The 16,545-nt window shown below is 33.9% G+C and overlaps 1 protein-coding gene and 1 long non-coding RNA gene across 2 annotated transcripts; one reads left to right on the top strand and one right to left on the bottom strand.

The window, feature by feature from the left end:
* The first annotated feature begins 3,126 nt into the window (after positions 1-3,126).
* On the top strand, positions 3,127-4,364 carry LOC107816492 (uncharacterized). Its single transcript, XR_001654970.2, has 2 exons — positions 3,127-3,336; positions 4,032-4,364. It is a non-coding gene; the product is annotated as an uncharacterized LOC107816492 (long non-coding RNA).
* Positions 4,365-8,659: 4,295 nt separating this feature from the next.
* Positions 8,660-15,964, bottom strand: LOC107764802 (MACPF domain-containing protein NSL1). Its single transcript, XM_016583401.2, has 7 exons — positions 15,395-15,964; positions 13,370-13,608; positions 12,341-12,545; positions 11,260-11,343; positions 10,985-11,168; positions 10,196-10,362; positions 8,660-9,540 (listed from the first exon to the last, which is right to left on the bottom strand). The coding sequence occupies exons 1-7, from the start codon at positions 15,665-15,667 to the stop codon at positions 8,851-8,853; spliced, it is 1,842 nt and encodes a 613-aa protein (XP_016438887.1). The 5' UTR covers positions 15,668-15,964; the 3' UTR covers positions 8,660-8,850.
* Between the last annotated feature and the right edge of the window lie 581 nt (positions 15,965-16,545).

Below are 16,545 nucleotides of genomic sequence, written 5' to 3'. Positions count from 1 at the left end.
ATGAGCTTTAGAAGAGTCCACGGTATAACATTTCATGAAACTCTAGAAGAAGTTCATGTACCTGAAAATAAAGAAAGTGATGAGAACTCAACAAGTTATGTCGCTTAGGAACCGATACAAAATGATCATCGACAATATATTTAATACAATATAGTACAATATTATAAAAGATTGTGAGGATTAGACCTGTAGTCCAGACACCTGAAGATGTCATGCTATTTAAATACATATCATAACCTATATGACTCATTTGATCAAATTTATATGAAGATCCCTAAAGGATTTAAAATGTCTGAAGCATATAATTCAAAGTCTTGAGAAATGTACTCGATCAAATTATAAAATTTTTGTATGATTTAAAGTAATCTGGGCGTATCTGGTATAATCGCCTCAGTAAATATTTGCCGAAAGAAGGTTACATAAAAGATGTTATTTGTTCATGTATTTTTATAAATAAAATGCCATCAGATTTTGTTATACTTGTTGTATATGTTGATGACATAAATCTTGTTGGAACTCCAGAAGAGCTCTAAAAGGCAATTGAATAACTTAAGAAAGAATTTGAGATGAAAGATGTTGAAAAGACAAAACTTTGTCTTGGTCTTCAAATTGAACATTTAGGAGACGGAATTATCCATCAAACTGCCTATACAGAAAGGGTCTTAAAATGCTTTTACATGGACAAAGCACACCCATTGAGTACATCAATGGTTGTTTGATCACTTGAGGTGAATAAGGATCTGTTCCGACCTCCAGAAGAGGATGAGGAACTCCTTGGTCTTGAAATACCCTATCTCGGTGCAATTTGTGCACCTATGTATCTTGCTAATACTACAAGGCCTGACATAGTATTTTCTGTTAATTTACTAGAAAGATATAGCTCTTCTCCTACACTGAGACATTGGAATGTGATTAAGCATATATTGCGATATTTAAAGGGAGGACTTATAAAAGGAGATAGAACGAATCACATTTCACCAAAACTATTCTACACACATGATCTTCAAAAAAATGATGACATTGATGTGCAACAAATCCGTTCAAGTAAAAATCATGCAGATTTGTTCACCAAGTCCTTGCCAACTGCAACCTTCGAGGGGATGATATATACGATTGAAATGCGAAGACTTGTTTTGAAACAATGTCTTTATCAGGGGGAGTAAAGTATACAATGTACTCTTTTTTACTTGCCCAATTTTTTTTCCACTGGGTTTTCCTGATAAGATTTTTAATGAGCCAACTTGCAATATATTATTAGTGTACTCTTTTTTCTTGATTAAGATTTTTTTTCTCACAATTTTTTTCATAGTAAGATTTTAACGAGGCACTTAATAATGAACATCCAAAGGGGAGTGTTATGAAAATATTATTGTGGATGTCCATTTATTACTCCGCTGTAGATAATTTTCCTAAGAAGATTATCCATTTAGTATTCCATTAAAGTTTATCTCCAAGCAGCTGATGCAGGCAGGTTGCAAGCAACTCAATGAAATAACTTGTAACAACTTTTTATTAAACAGGCAGGTTGCGAGCAGCTAATGCAGACAACTTACAAGCAGCTCAAGGAAAGTCTGACAATTGCTTCCTGAAAAGTCTGACAGCTGCTTCATTTCTTTTATAAGTATAGAGGAGATTTCAATTCATTGTCTACATCAATTTAAAATTGAATAATATATCAATCTTTCTATACTTGTGTTCAGTTTATTTAACGTATATCTTTTGTTTTATACTACCTCTGTTTCAATTTATGTGAACTTATTTCTTTTTTAGTCTATGCCAAAAAGAATGACCTCTTTCCTTATTTGGAAATAATTTACCTTTATGCAATAATTTATAGTCATACAAAATATATGTGCCTCATTTTACACCACAAATTTAAAAATCTTCTCTTTTTTCTTAAACTCCGTGTCCGGTCAATGGGTTCGTATAAATTGAAGCGGAGAGAGTAACACTTTGGCACTATATTATTTTGAAAAAGAGCGCTACCTAACAAAATGAACGCCAACTGCAACCGCCCAGCCAGCAATGAGGCGGCGGAGGTCGGTGCTGTGCTGTACTGTAAATGCTGAGTGTTGCAAACAAGCAAATAAAATCATTATGCGGTTGTTGGATGGAAAATATACAAGAATAAAAAATAAAATAAGTCGTCCACTAGGGCTCAACTTGCCCCCATATACTCGTTTTTACTTTTTTATTTGTGTCATATTCGGATGTGTAGCTGCTATTTTAAAAGATGCTATCCTTTTTTCTGTTTTCTTTTCTTTTTAAAAGCATTTGCGATACAGGTGAGTCCACGAATAAACGGGAGAGAAAAGTAGTTAGAACTTAGAAGTCATGGAACATGATCAGTTTTTTTTAAAAAAAAATTTAAGTTTCTAAAAACTGGTTTAATGCTGTTTTTGGGTAAAATATTTTCTCTCTCACAAAACTTCAAAAAAAAAATTCAAATAAAATACATTTTCAAACACAACTTCAACTTTCAAAATTATTTTCGACACAATTTCAAAATCTCTTTTTTAAAATTTTAACTAAATCTATATTCAAACATTAGGTGAAAAGGTGTCACATCATCAAACTTAAAATACTAGGAATACTTGTAAAGTATTAACTATTCTATATTAATAAATGAGAAAGCATTTGCCAAAACCTATCCGTATCGTATTTTGTAAATTGAACTCTAAGAGAGAAAATTAAATAATTAAAGAAGTCTTTATTTGATGGGCGAATTCTTTTTATAACAAGATAGTTTACGAGTTATAGTTTAACATTAAATTTTATAATGGCATAGTTTGACATTCATTTTTATTTTCTTCCCTTGTCATAAATATTTGTTTTGAACTTACATTACATCTACTTATGATTATTTAATAAAAATCTTTGTGAAAAAAAAAAAAAAATAGTATGCAAAGCAAAATATTAAGGTGGACGAAGAAAAAGTAGAATATTACAGTGGGCTCAGTTGTCACAATCTAGCATTCTGGGCCTTAGTTGCGGCCTAATTACACCCCAAAGTGGGCCATCTAAAGCCCACCCACCCAGCCTAAGATATCATTGGTTGGGATAGAGATTTGATATCCACGTCATGAAAAAACAACAACAAATAATGCATCTTCCTTATTCCCCGTTTGGTCCTTTTCTATTTAAAGCCCCTCTAAAAACAAAATCATAAACATTTCTGCTCTCTTTTTTTCAAGCATTAACATACTGTCCGACGTAGTTTTTATTTTTCGACAGCCAAAGGATGTTTGAATTATTTGTGCTAGGGTGTACTGGTGTTGTGATGTTCCTACATGGAGCCAATTTTTTCTTCCATGGTCTCTCTCATAGTTCTCTCAGGTACAACGCCTTCTTTTATCTTCAATTTTTTGTTTCTTCTGTTTTTGAGTTTTAATTAAGACCAGTTTAAATGGAGTAATTTGGATCGTGAAAATTCATATAGCAAAGTTGTTGATTTGTGTTCGAGTTTTGATTTTATCTAAGATAATCTATTCTTGTTTGCTATCCAAATGTATGCTTTTTTTTTTTCCTCCACTTGCACTTATAGCTGAAACAGTTGATAATTTCCATATTCTTAAAGGTTTTTATTTATAAAATTGGTGAGCTATAGTAGTTTTCTGTAAGTTTATAAATGTAATTTAATTTTTCTGGTTATAGTTAAAGAAGTAAGGCACACAAAAAATTAGATGTTCTTTTGGAGCAGAGATGGGGAACGAAAATTTTATATGCTTTCCTTTTTTCCTATCTTACCTTACACATCAAAAGTCAAAAACTACTCACTTTTCAGATTGCTTAATTGTCTTATTGTTCACTATTTTGCTCAATTTATTAGTCTAAATACACTTCTCTATAGATAGACTACAAAGTGGGGAAATGAAGAGCAAAAAATAAAAATGAGAGTTCTCTAGAATTAAAAGTTTTCGGAATAAATTAGGTTTCAAAGGAGTATATTTTTATGTATTACTTAGCTGAATATTTCCGGTCTACTATTTGATTTGATTTTAATATATGGGTTTAAATTTTCTTGAGTGCAGCTTCTTAGGATTTGTTGGTTGGTAAAGAAATGTCGAGAATGATGAGCTAAAGGAAGCTTGCACGAACCGCCATGCTTTTTGTAAATTATATAATATTGGTTTAACTACTTAATTTTTTTCTTTTTCATTTAAGGGTAGATATTATTATATTGTTGTGGTCCACAATAGAAAATGAAAGAGAATACCTATGATAAGAAAATATAATTAGTATCCTGTAAATTGTAATCATTGAGAGGCTTCGCCTTATTTGAAGTGTACTCTGCTTATTAGATGACTCTAGACAGTTGTATTATCAGATAACTTTTCATTCTATCAGAAGTTTGTATCTTTAAATATTGTCTTTTTAATATTTTGATTTCTATACTCTGCAAATACTCCGTAATTAAGAAGGTACTTTGCCCAAATGGAAGTGATTTATGTGATGAAGTGCTTCTCTTGAACAGGTCCGGCTCTAACGTTGTTCCAAGTAAGGCTTTTGCCTTTTGGGACCCCATTTTTTTTTTTTTTTTTTTAGAGAAATAATAGGTTTATAGGTATTTAAAAAAAATATTTAGTATTTTTCATACAAAAGTAGAGTTTTTCCTATAACGATTGACTCAAAGAAAAGAAGTTTTTCCAGATTATAATTGATAAAATCTTACATGAGATTAACAATATCTCAAGATAGATTAAATGGGTTGGTTATATTATCAACTGAAAAGGAATTATTAGAGGAAATAGATTATAAAATAATTATTAACAACTTTCTCGAAAAGATAGAAAAACAGAGTTCAAATAAAAAAATATATATCATAACTTTCTTTTAAAAATTTAGGCCTCACATTAAACTTTGACTTTAGGTCATCCAATGTGTAGGGCTGTGCATTTGTATCGGATATCTGAAATCCGAACCGATCTGTTCAATTTCTGATTTTGGATTATATTTCTTATAATTTCGGATATCCAGATCGGACTCAGATCGGTATAATTTTAACCCGATCCGATCCGAAATCTGAAATTATTAGGGCATGTATAAATACTAAACTTTAATTTCAGATAGCCAATACTTTCTTTATATCTTCCTCCAAGTTATTACTTTTACAATTGCTTAATTTAGCTACATTGGCACCATAGTACCCTCATAATTGCAGAAACATGAATTTTTCTTGCTGTATTGTCTCGTCTACAAAGAAAATATAAGTATGAGTTTTGCAACTTAGAGGCATAACAACTCGAACCTCGAGAGAAATATTTTCTTAAAGATGCAATGCTGATAAAACGGATGAAAAGCAAAGAGATGTTTGTATTAGCACATAACACAAAAGAAGCAGATAAGGCAGATGCATTTGCCGATTAGATAAGCAATAGCCTTAATAATACGTATAATTCGATCCGAAAATCCGAAATATTTATCCGATTCAAACTTTAAAATCCGATCCGATATTAACTCGGATCGGATTCAAATTATATTTTGTAGAATCCGAAATCCGAAATATGCTAAATCCGATCCGATCTAATCCATGCACAGCCCTGCCCATGTGTTTGAGCCGCTCCTGCTCGAGTGTAACTTCGAGCAGTATTTTTACTTGTGTATTTCTTTTTGGTGTTTGATCCAAGTTTTCGAATAACTCTTTGTCTATTCGTATTTATACTAAATTAGATAATCTTATTTATATATATATATATATATATATATATATATATATATATATATATATATATATATATATATATATATGTGTGTGTGTGTGTGTGTGTGTGTGTGTGTGTGTGTGTGTTAAATTAAAATTTATAAAAATTGAGTACGGGCAAGTTTATAAGAGGAAGTTATCGTGGAAAGTAATTTTACAATCAAAGTGGGAAAAAAATATTTGGCCACCGCCCTTAGCTATTCGGATCATGAATGTGCGTGTGGTGCCATTTAATTTTCCTTTTTTCTTTGTTGTAATTAGGGCACAAATCACTTTCACTTTTATCAAGTTAATTTGTGTCTCCTCAAAAAATAGATACTAAATGACTCTCTTAAATTTGTATTGGGAATGGCTAAACGTACTTTTCACTTCTTATCTAATTAATTTTCGCAGAAAAAGATAAAGAGTTGATCAGTTAGATTCTTTGTCTATTACTACTGCGGAGAATGGTTAAGTTGCATTTTTACGGTCTTGTATTTTTGCAGTCGTAAATTGTCCTTCATTCTGGAATTTTTGTGTGTGTGTAAAAAATGTGTTTCAGAAAAAAGTATGTACACATACAATAAACCAACATCAGATGAAAATAATACAAAGTAAATACCAATTTGTGACATGAAGTAAAGCCAATTAAGAGTGTAACAACTACTAACTAACAATAAGTATCAGTTTAACGCCTACACAGTCCAGACCTAAACATACGTACAAGTCGAATTTAACAATTAGCCAACGCCGTTTGCAAAAAATCATGTGTACATCAGTGTTGGTCATACATAGCTAACTTACTACGTAATTCAGATCCTATAGTAGCAACTTGTATTTGAAATATTGCTTTAATAGGATCGAGATGTTGGGCTTCCAACCGAAGTGGAAGAGGAACCGTCAGAACATAGGCGGATCTAGAATTTAAACTTTATAGGTTCTCAACTGTTTGATCAAAAAGTGTAATTTCCGGTTAAACTATTTAATTTATATAATAAGATATTAAATCTAGTTAAGGATAATAACTCTAGATACTAATCTCGGAAGCATACAGGAGATGAGACAAATCCCGTAAATGATAGATTACAATAAATGTAAAATACTCTTGATGCATGAACATTAATGGAGATTTAACTAACAATAAATGACATTTAAGTAAAAAGGTAATTCACCCAATAATGTGAGGATTAGACGAATATTTCTCCTGACAATGATGAATGACAGAAAGGTCCAAAATTCGTATGACAATCCTCAGATCTGGTGGAAAGGTGGGGAATAACATGAATAAGAATCTTTATCAAAAGGTAATCTTTGTATTTTTGTAAGAGAGAGAATCTTATTCTCAGAAGTGTTCTTATCAAATGAATATTACATGCTCATATCATTGTCTCTTTTTTCTATATATATGGAGTCTTTTCCTAGGAAACCCTAATAGTACAAATAAAGGATATCCCCTAGAATATTCTCTCTTAATATCCTATCCCGACAAATTAGTCATTACAAGTCTTATCGTCAATAAGCAATCTCGACACAAACCCTTGTTGACCATCTCGACTACGACTCATGTCGGCACCTCGGTCAATAACTTTGCTGCATCTTGGGCGAGCTCGGCCAACTCTTTCCTCAATGTCATATTACGCTGAATTTCTTAAGGACGGATTTTGACCTATACATCAAGGATCTTAAATTAATATACAATAATAACCAGATAAACGAACGATAACTGATCTCAACAAAAGCTTTTAGTAATTTTTTTTATTTGGCTGGTCTCTTTATATTTGACGTCATTTGTAGTGTTTTTTAGGAAGAAAAGAGAAACAGCACAAGTGCATGTGGGTGTTGTCTTGTCAAAAAGCAAAAGAGAAGTTAAAAATTGTCAAACCGTATTCAAACCCTCGTCAGTCAATTTTCAGAATCAAAAGCCAAGTTAGTTATGTGTTCCCAGCTTAAAATTCATATATATTTAATATATTTCTCAATGAGAAACAGCACAAGTGCATGCGGGTGTTTTCTTGTCAAAAAGCAAAAGAGAAGTTAAAAATTATCAAACCATATTCGAACCCTCGTCAGTCAATTTCCAGAATCAAAACCCAAGTTAGTTATGTGTTCCCACCTTCAACAAAAGCTTTTAGTAATTTTTTTTATTTGGCTGGTCTCTTTATATTTGACGTCATTTGTAGTGTTTTTTAGGAAGAAAAGAGAAACAGCACAAGTGCATGTGGGTGTTGTCTTGTCAAAAAGCAAAAGAGAAGTTAAAAATTGTCAAACCGTATTCAAACCCTCGTCAGTCAATTTTCAGAATCAAAAGCCAAGTTAGTTATGTGTTCCCAGCTTAAAATTCATATATATTTAATATATTTCTCAATGAGAAACAGCACAAGTGCATGCGGGTGTTTTCTTGTCAAAAAGCAAAAGAGAAGTTAAAAATTGTCAAGCCGTATTCGAACCCTCGTCAGTCAATTTCTAGAATCAAAACTCAAGTTAGTTCTGTGTTCCCAGCTTAAAATTCATATATATTTAATATATTTCTCAATGAGAAACAACACAAGTGCATGTGAGTGTTGTCTTGTCAAAAAGCAAAAGAGAAGTTAAAAATTGTCAAACCGCATTCGAACCCTCGTCAGTTAATTTTCAGAATCAAAGCCTAAGTAAGTTTTGTATTCCCAGCTTAAAATTCATATATATTTAATATATTTCTCAATACAAATACAGGATACAAATAAAAGTTACTGGATTCGCGAGAACCCATACCAGTACTGCAGATCCGCCCCTCATAAGTAACTAATAAGCCTCACACCCAAAGAACTGAGGTCTTACTTTATGAGTTCTTTGTTCTCTTTTCAGAGTACAAGTTTCATGGGGACAGTTTAGTTTTAGAAAGAGACATTTTTAGTTTAGCTATGTGAAAAAAAATTACTCCGGTGAGCAACTGACCAGAGGGAGAGATGATATAACTAAGTGCATTTGCTAACGTTATATGTACATCAAAAAAATGTGTTCATTTCTTTCAGTAAAAGTTTGAAGTTTCTTTACACACTCAACTTTTAATAGGCCAATTTGACCTTGCTAATACATTTTACATATTTGACCAAATATCAGATGAAGAAATATACACAATGTCCTATGGAGGAAGATAGATAAAGCATGACTTTGCAATATCTCAATCAACTTTATATCAACAATGAGTCCTCTGTCAGTATGGTTAAGAGCGAGTACTTCACTTTCATTCTTATCCTACCATATTCTACACATAGCTTTGCACCAGTTACCACCCAGTAGCCAGGTGACTCCTCAGGGCCTCTTACCATTTCTGTTGTATCGACAAAGTGCGACATCTTTGGCGCCCTTGCCGGTGAAGGTGGACCACCAGGATAAACCGCGGAATTCAAGTCCACCTTAGCTGGCTTCTGTGGTTGATTTAGCTTTGTACTGAAAGGGGTGCTGATCAGCATTGACATCAATCCTGATTTTCGACATGTGCTTGTGGGCCCCTCCCACTCTGACCGACGGATCTTTGCTGAGGCGACCATCGAGAATCCCAACCTCAGGAAGAGGACCTTTTTCATGCCAATAACCTTCACCTCAAACCAGGCCTTGGTCACAATAGAAGCAGGGTCATCTATTCGTGTTCCACGGTATTCAACAGGAGCAGTGCAAACATGTGAAAATATGCTCCACTTGACCGGTTCAAAATATCCTCGTTCAACTGGCTCATCGACAGGCTCATAGCTAAGATCATCTGTTAGTTGGATACTTTGAGGAAGTGCTGATAAATGTTGAAGATGGATAGCCAGGTGATCACTCCTTTTACCTTCCAAGTATAACCGAATCCCAGTTACTGGCCTGTTTCCAGAGTCTACCTGCAAATATTAGCAAGAAGAAAGAAAAATTACAGAGCTGCAACCTATGACAGGGACATTCCCTAAATAATGGATTATCTGGTTATGGTTACGTCAATGTTCAGCCCTGTAAGGTCTTAGAGATCCTGATTATAGAAAACAATCAACAAATAGTCTCTATTCTTGGGAAAATTTTATTTTTCATTTAAAACAGAAAGAAAGTTTTGAAGCATAGGTTATTCTCCGGGGGAAGTAAAAAGAGTAGATTATCTTAAGCGCATACACAAGAGTAGAAATTATATAGGCTCTCTAGAAATTGTTTGGTAGGTCACAATCACCAATTCAAGAAAATGTTCGTCTCTATTAATCAAAAATAGTTTTAAGAAAAAATAATTTAAAAGTATGCCACCAAAGCAAAAAACTCATAATAAAAAGCACCCTCTTTCTGAATCATGAAACTAGCATGCCAAAACCAGTCTATGCACATTTAAAAGGCACTGAAAAAGAACTGCTCCTGCTGCATTTTTCTTATCCCTTTCAAGTAATGGGAGAAAAGGTAAATTTCTTACCATAAGTAGGTCTCTCTGCTGATAAACACCAAAACTTCAAAATGTTGCTCTTGAAAATCCAGATAAAAAAAACTTTCTTGATGTTATTCTAACACATGAAGATTTACCTTTATAGTGTTTACGTATAGCCTTGGACCCAGCAAAGTAAACTGCAAAGATGGAGAGGATTGTTTCCTGTGACGATGACCAAGAGGAAGATCACTATATGCTGGAGCCCACTGCCGAGGTAACTGAAATTCTAAAAATTGTTCAAGCTCCTCGATTGGCGGTTTATCTGCATCAAAGATCTTTGCTATCAGAGATATGAAGCATTTTTTAGTCATGTAGATCTAAATGCAAGAAACTGAAGAAAAAAAAATACAATTGATGACATGAAAACATTCAATGGCTCTTCCTAAGACATACAAGGAAGATATTCCTTTATAGAAGTCCTATACGTTTAAACTGCAGGACAGCTTCACCGAATAGGAGTGTAATAATCACTGGTCTGCTCCCGCGCAAAGGTAAAGCAACAAACGGTAGAATTCGTAACCCAGAACCATTCAGCAGAAGCTGGTGGCAGAAATTGAGATGCACTCATCAGAACAGGAAAATTTCACCAATCCATTCTATTTAACACATTCCCAAAAAAGCTTGACCCATTTTTAATAAAAGAGTGCACGTGTGCATATTTCTTAGTAGTCCAGAATACAAGGAGCTCCTCGTCAGATTTTCTATGGTGCTGTGGTACTGGGGTTTGTTATGCAGGTCAAGGGAGAACAAAATCTGGTAGATCTCGTTGATATTTGGATACTCATTCTATTCACAGGAATAGCCAAAAACTCAGGCACACATAGCTAAGAGCACCATTTCCACCACCAGAATAAAAGCAATGATTGAGAAACAGACATACTCACATCGCAGGTAAAGATTAATTGCATGGCTTAGAAATCCACTGCCCCTTACACCACTCAAAAGTGAAGCGATAGGCACAAAAGACATTGATATGACATTGGGAGACTGTGATACAGTAGGCAGCCACTGGCTATGACTTTGACCAAAATCAAGACCTCCGCGACGGATATGAATACTTAGTAGATCCTGCATGAAGAATTCAAATACAAATCCTTTACAAAAAGCTTACCACCAGAGCAAATAGAGATTTGTTTACGAGGGAACAAAACGATCTTACATCAGCTTTCGAGTGAGACATAATAGATGGTCTCATTGAGTTTGCAAATGGTAGATGAGGATCTGAGAATATGGATTTTTCATCCTGAAATATGTCAAAAATTGAAACTGCTGTCAGACAATTTATTTTGTTTAATCTATGTAAAATATATGTAATGAAGTTTTACTATGACCATAGTGTCATCCAATTTGCTTACTTTTCTTGGAGAAATCTATGGGCATGACATTATTTACCTTTTAAATCTGTTTGACTAACCCATATATAACTTTGTTCCTTCACAATTTTGGGGCTTGTGGATTTAGTGGTTCAGTTATATTAACAAACGGTACATTTTGATCCCTCAACATCATTTTGCTTGTCCAGCTTTCTTAATTACACCCTCTTGAAAAGAATAACTAGTAGCAAATAAATGTTTCCACAAGATTCTGATTTAGCATAACATTATATTACTTGACATTATTCCGACCATGAATCGTCAAAAGTATGATTTTAAAATTAAGTTTACAGTAGCTCTTTTTAGCATTTCAGTAAATTTCAAATCATATTAATAAATCTATTAAGATGAAATAGCCTAGTGAAATAGCATTCCCAATCTTAGAAGTAAGCAGACTAGCTTAAGCTAATCGGATCAACGGCAGTTAAACACTCTGAAAGCCATTTATCAAAGAGAACTAACAAGCAGCATAAGTAATATTAGCCAAAATCTTATTGCTTCAGTGCCAGCTTCATTCTCAATATATATGCATATATAAAAGTTACTATATTTGAATCATGGCTTATGTAGTACCCTAGTTCATGCCATGAACAGCCATAAAGCACATCAATCAATGTTTCATCAGTAAAATGGGTTAACTCTATCCTCCTAAATATTTTGGAAGTGACAGAATTAGTTTTGCATGCAAAACACATCCTCAATTCAACAAGCATTCCAGAATATCTAAGTTTGAGCGTGTACTCATAGTCAGGCCTTAAACAATTTCTTCCACAATTATATGGTAAAACAAAATGAAACATTAAAGAATATAGACAGCAAACATAAAAGGGAGTTGAACTATCGAATAAATTATACGATGTGTGATACCTTTGGTTTTTCAGAAGATTTAACAGAGTTTCGCATCTGGCATCCATTTACGTCTTCTGAAAATTTCTCATCAGCTAATTGCTTAACTAATTTCTGCAACTCCATTGGCTGAAAAGTCGAATTCTGCAGCTGCTTTATGTGAATTACATCCTTGCCTCCCATCTTTACCCCGACAACAATATGGGTACCATATTTTTCGATGAACCTGAAAAATCATGTTATCAGCTTCACAGTTAATAATTTTCTACCATTTTCAAGGTTAGTTTACAAAAGCAAAATCAATAGCAAGTTGTGTTCCTTCATGTACCAAAAGAAGGAACAGAAGGTCAGAGTGAAGAGATTAAATCAAAATCAAATGCACTAAAAATAAAAAAAATCGACAACTGTCTTGAGATAACAAAAACACTGTTGTTTCTGAGTCCAAATTTCAGGGCCATAGTGACTCTCCTAGAGTTCATCGGTCATTCTTTTTCCATTCCCTTATAAATTTGCTACTTCTACTGGATAGAAAAGGCGGAAATCATTGCCAGTGGTTTGGATAGAAACAGACACGATAGAATCTTCTCCTTCTTCGACTTACATAGGAGGAGGGGAAAAGAAATCAAACCAAGAAACAAAAACGTTCCTCTCATAATATCCTATTGTAGTTCACCAAACAAAAGACTCTCTCTCTCTCTCTCTCTCTCTCTCTCTCTCTCTCTCTCTCTCTCTCTCTCTCTCTCTCTCTCTCTCTCTCTCTCTCTCTCTCTCTCTCTCCATATCATCCTTTTGATCTTCTCTTCTTTTCCCTCCTTTCCTTAGTTTCCACTCAAACACTTAAAGCACAATATGGGAAAAATGCTTTTGTATGAAAAACTTGCAGGCGTGCTAGTTCAATAACTTTCCGAATGAAATCCATCCTACATCCTATTTCATGGAGGAGCATGTACCAGATTTCCTTGAGATTTTGAACATACACAGATTTGTATTTATACTATCCTGATGGACAATAAAATAGTTATTCAAATAACATTGAGGAAAAGGTCTTACTCTGCAAGCGCAGGAGGATCCCAAGAAGAAGGCACGTCTTGCTTCACTTGCTCAGATAGTGTTAGATGGGATCTCACTAACTCAATATTGTACAAGGTAATAAACCAACCATCAAAGGCGAGAAGCTTTGTCGAAGCTGCATCCTTTTGCCAGCATCCCTTATGACCAAACATCGCATTAAACAAACCTGAAGGTATCTTACCAGACAAAGATAACTCTTGATTCAATTGTTCTGACATCTGAATTTAATGAGCAGACGTTAGGGGCAAGAGATTAGTCAGAAATGCACATCGAAGGAGAAAACACTAGATTGAATTATCAAAAAACCCATAATTGAATTTTTCTAACAATTTTCAACACTTAATCTAATAGGCACCAAAAAAGTCATTTTACAAAACAATTACTCCCTCCGATCCATAATAAGTGACTTTTTGGTATTTGTCACACCCCTTAAGAAAATACTAACATCTAGAGAAAAAAAGATATATTGACTAAATTATCCTTAATTAAAATTTGCATGTTATTACCTTGACACATTGGAATATGTAAATAAGGGCAAATTTTGGAAAAATAAAATTAATTCCTTCTAGTTATGTAAAAGGACACTTATTTTGGACCACAATAAAAAAAGTCAAAAGGTCACTTATTATGGACCGATGGACCGGAGGGAGTATTAGAGGATGACAACTCATAAAAAATGCAGAAAAGAACTAAAAATCTCCATAGGAGAAGGGAAGTTACCTCTTAAATTATTTAAGAGAAAAAAGGAAAAAGGGGGAAAATCACTCCACAATCAGCATAGGTAAAACATGAGCCTCTCACTTAACAACTCCAACAACAATAACAAACCCAGTGTAATCCCACAAGTGGGGTCTGGGGAGGGTAGAATGTACGTAGACCTTAGCTCTACCTTCAAGAAGGCAAAGAGGCTGTTTTCGGAAGACTTAACAGCTCCAAATTCCATATTCAATGTATCAGTGTTGGATTCCAACTAACGATGAATCTCCCCGATGGTTAGAAATAGAAAGAGTATGTACAATTTTCAATACTTTCCTTAAGCAGTCTAATTGGATTAGATTAATATCAATGGATGCTTTACAGTCATTCATAGAACGATAAGCAACTACAGGTGACAGAGGTTGACGATTTAGATAATGGAAAAATCCAATATTTAAAAGTTGTATCTAATCCTAGAAGGAATGTCACGATGTAACTACATAATGAGAATGTATATAACCTCCTATTAAAGCAGTTTATGTATCCGCAAACGGCAAACAAGTTGACAGACCCTGCTCCTGCTACAGCATTTGCGCATTTAGATGCTACTATCATACTCTCAAGAGAATTAGCTGCCAAAGGTATTTATCCAGCAGTAGAAAGGATCAACAAAGTTCCAAAAGCCAAAGAGATTGATGTACTTCTGTTTGTCATGCACTAACCAATACTTCAAGAAATCCTATTTTATGGCCAAATGATAACAGAAACCTTCACATGCAACTGTACAAACCGCCAAAACTTTATCCAAGATTAGATAGTTCAAAGCCTCTAATCAAATTGTACTTAATTCACCAGAATTTAGCAACATTACTTTTTCTTCAAGTATACAACAACAACATAACCAATATATTCCTAGAGTGTGGGGTTTGACGAGGGTAATGTAGCAACACCAATAACTCTTTCCCTTTTTTCACGCTTAAGCCAATCACCAAGGAAAAATCAATTTAACCTTCCAAACTCAATTAGATAGGAAGAAATGCACAAAAAGATTCTTTTCTACCATTTTGAAGCAAATTACACTTCAGTTGAACCATTAAATGAACTGATTAAAAAGTACAAGCTCATCACTATCACTTTTCGACTTTTTTCCAGCAAATGAACAACAGCAGCTACGAAATTCTTATTCTTATAAAAAGAAAAAAATTTAATTACCCAATTCCCTTTTACAACCATATCGAAATTAGATACTTAAAAAGCAAAAGTAAATACTAAAAAGATTGTGGGAAAAAAATGAAACAAGAAAATTACCTGACTAAAAGAGAGAGCATCAGAGCGAAACCTAGTTCGTTCACCTTTATCGCACTTGATTGAAGTCGAAACCTTTGAAACCACCACCCCACCTGGCACCACTAGGTCCTTGGTCGACTTCTGATCAACCTCTATCAAACCCGACCCGCTTGGACAGGGTTTACACGCCGTCAACCGGATATCACTCGTCAAATCATAACCGAACCCAATCACTGAGACGGCTTTTTCTGCTGCCGTTTGCGGGTCCATTCTACTACTAGGATTAAACGCCATTTTTTGGCCAAGAAAATCCAAACCCAATTCGAATTTCCCAAAAGGGTGTCAGAATCTGATAATTTATATTACAGTAATTCTCTACTTCATATGAGTCTTGCCTTTTTGAGTGCTACTACAAACTTTGAGCTGGAGAAACAAGAAAGCTAGTCTCTTTCTTTTCATACTTTTTTGTCTTTTCTTGTGTAATGACGAAAGGGACCTAGCTGAAGTGAGTGGGTTGTTGAACGGAGGGGTTATTTTGTCAATTTAAAGAGTTTAAATATTGGAGAAAAAGTCATTTGTGACGGCAAAGCCAGCCTTTTTCTGGCGGTGGTGCGTAAATTTCTATGGCGTGTTTGGGGTAGTGGAGGTTTGACTTTGACTCACAGAAGATGGTTTCTTTGACAAATGTGAATGGAGCTAGCGGAACAGCGGCGGCTGGGCCCTACTGACATAGCGGGTAGCTTAATCATTTTGTTTCTTTGTTTAACATGCAAATTACTCGTTTTTACTCACTTTTAAGATATTTTTAACTATAATGTCTTTTATATAAATTATCCTTTATTTATCCCTATTACTTTTTCATTTTAATTTATATAATGGTATTTAATTGACGCGAGAAAAAAACTTTTGACACGTTAACATATAGTATACCAAAAATATCATTAAAATCTAAGTAGTAATTATCAATATATTACATTAATTATATAAAAGAATATTAGTAAAAATGAAAATATTAGAAGTGGAGAGTACTCAAATACATAAAAACGTACATCTTTTCATAATGGACTAAAAGAATGTCATATATATTCTTTTGTTGCATTATTGTAAAAGAATTTTTTGACCAAGTATTTGTTTGTTTTGTAATGAACGTATTATTAGGGAATATTGGCAAT

Source organism: Nicotiana tabacum, chromosome 17 (genome assembly GCF_000715075.1).
Source record: "Nicotiana tabacum cultivar K326 chromosome 17, ASM71507v2, whole genome shotgun sequence".
NCBI classification, from domain to species: domain Eukaryota; kingdom Viridiplantae; phylum Streptophyta; class Magnoliopsida; order Solanales; family Solanaceae; genus Nicotiana; species Nicotiana tabacum.
The sequence above is the reverse complement of the archived record's forward strand: the minus strand, read 5'-3'. Positions and strand labels throughout refer to the sequence as shown.

What these genes read in the sequence shown, in the direction of transcription:
- LOC107764802 (XM_016583401.2), bottom strand. Translation starts at nt 15,667, where the DNA reads ATGGCGTTTAATCCTAGTAGTAGAATGGACCCGCAAACGGCAGCAGAA. An exon ending in GATCCTCCTGCGCTTGCAGA is followed by an intron (nt 12,546 to 13,369) that starts GTAAGACCTTTT and finishes ATGATTTTTCAG; the next exon opens with GTTCATCGAAAAATATGGTA. An exon ending in AATCTTCTGAAAAACCAAAG is followed by an intron (nt 11,344 to 12,340) that starts GTATCACACATC and finishes GACATATTTCAG; the next exon opens with GATGAAAAATCCATATTCTC.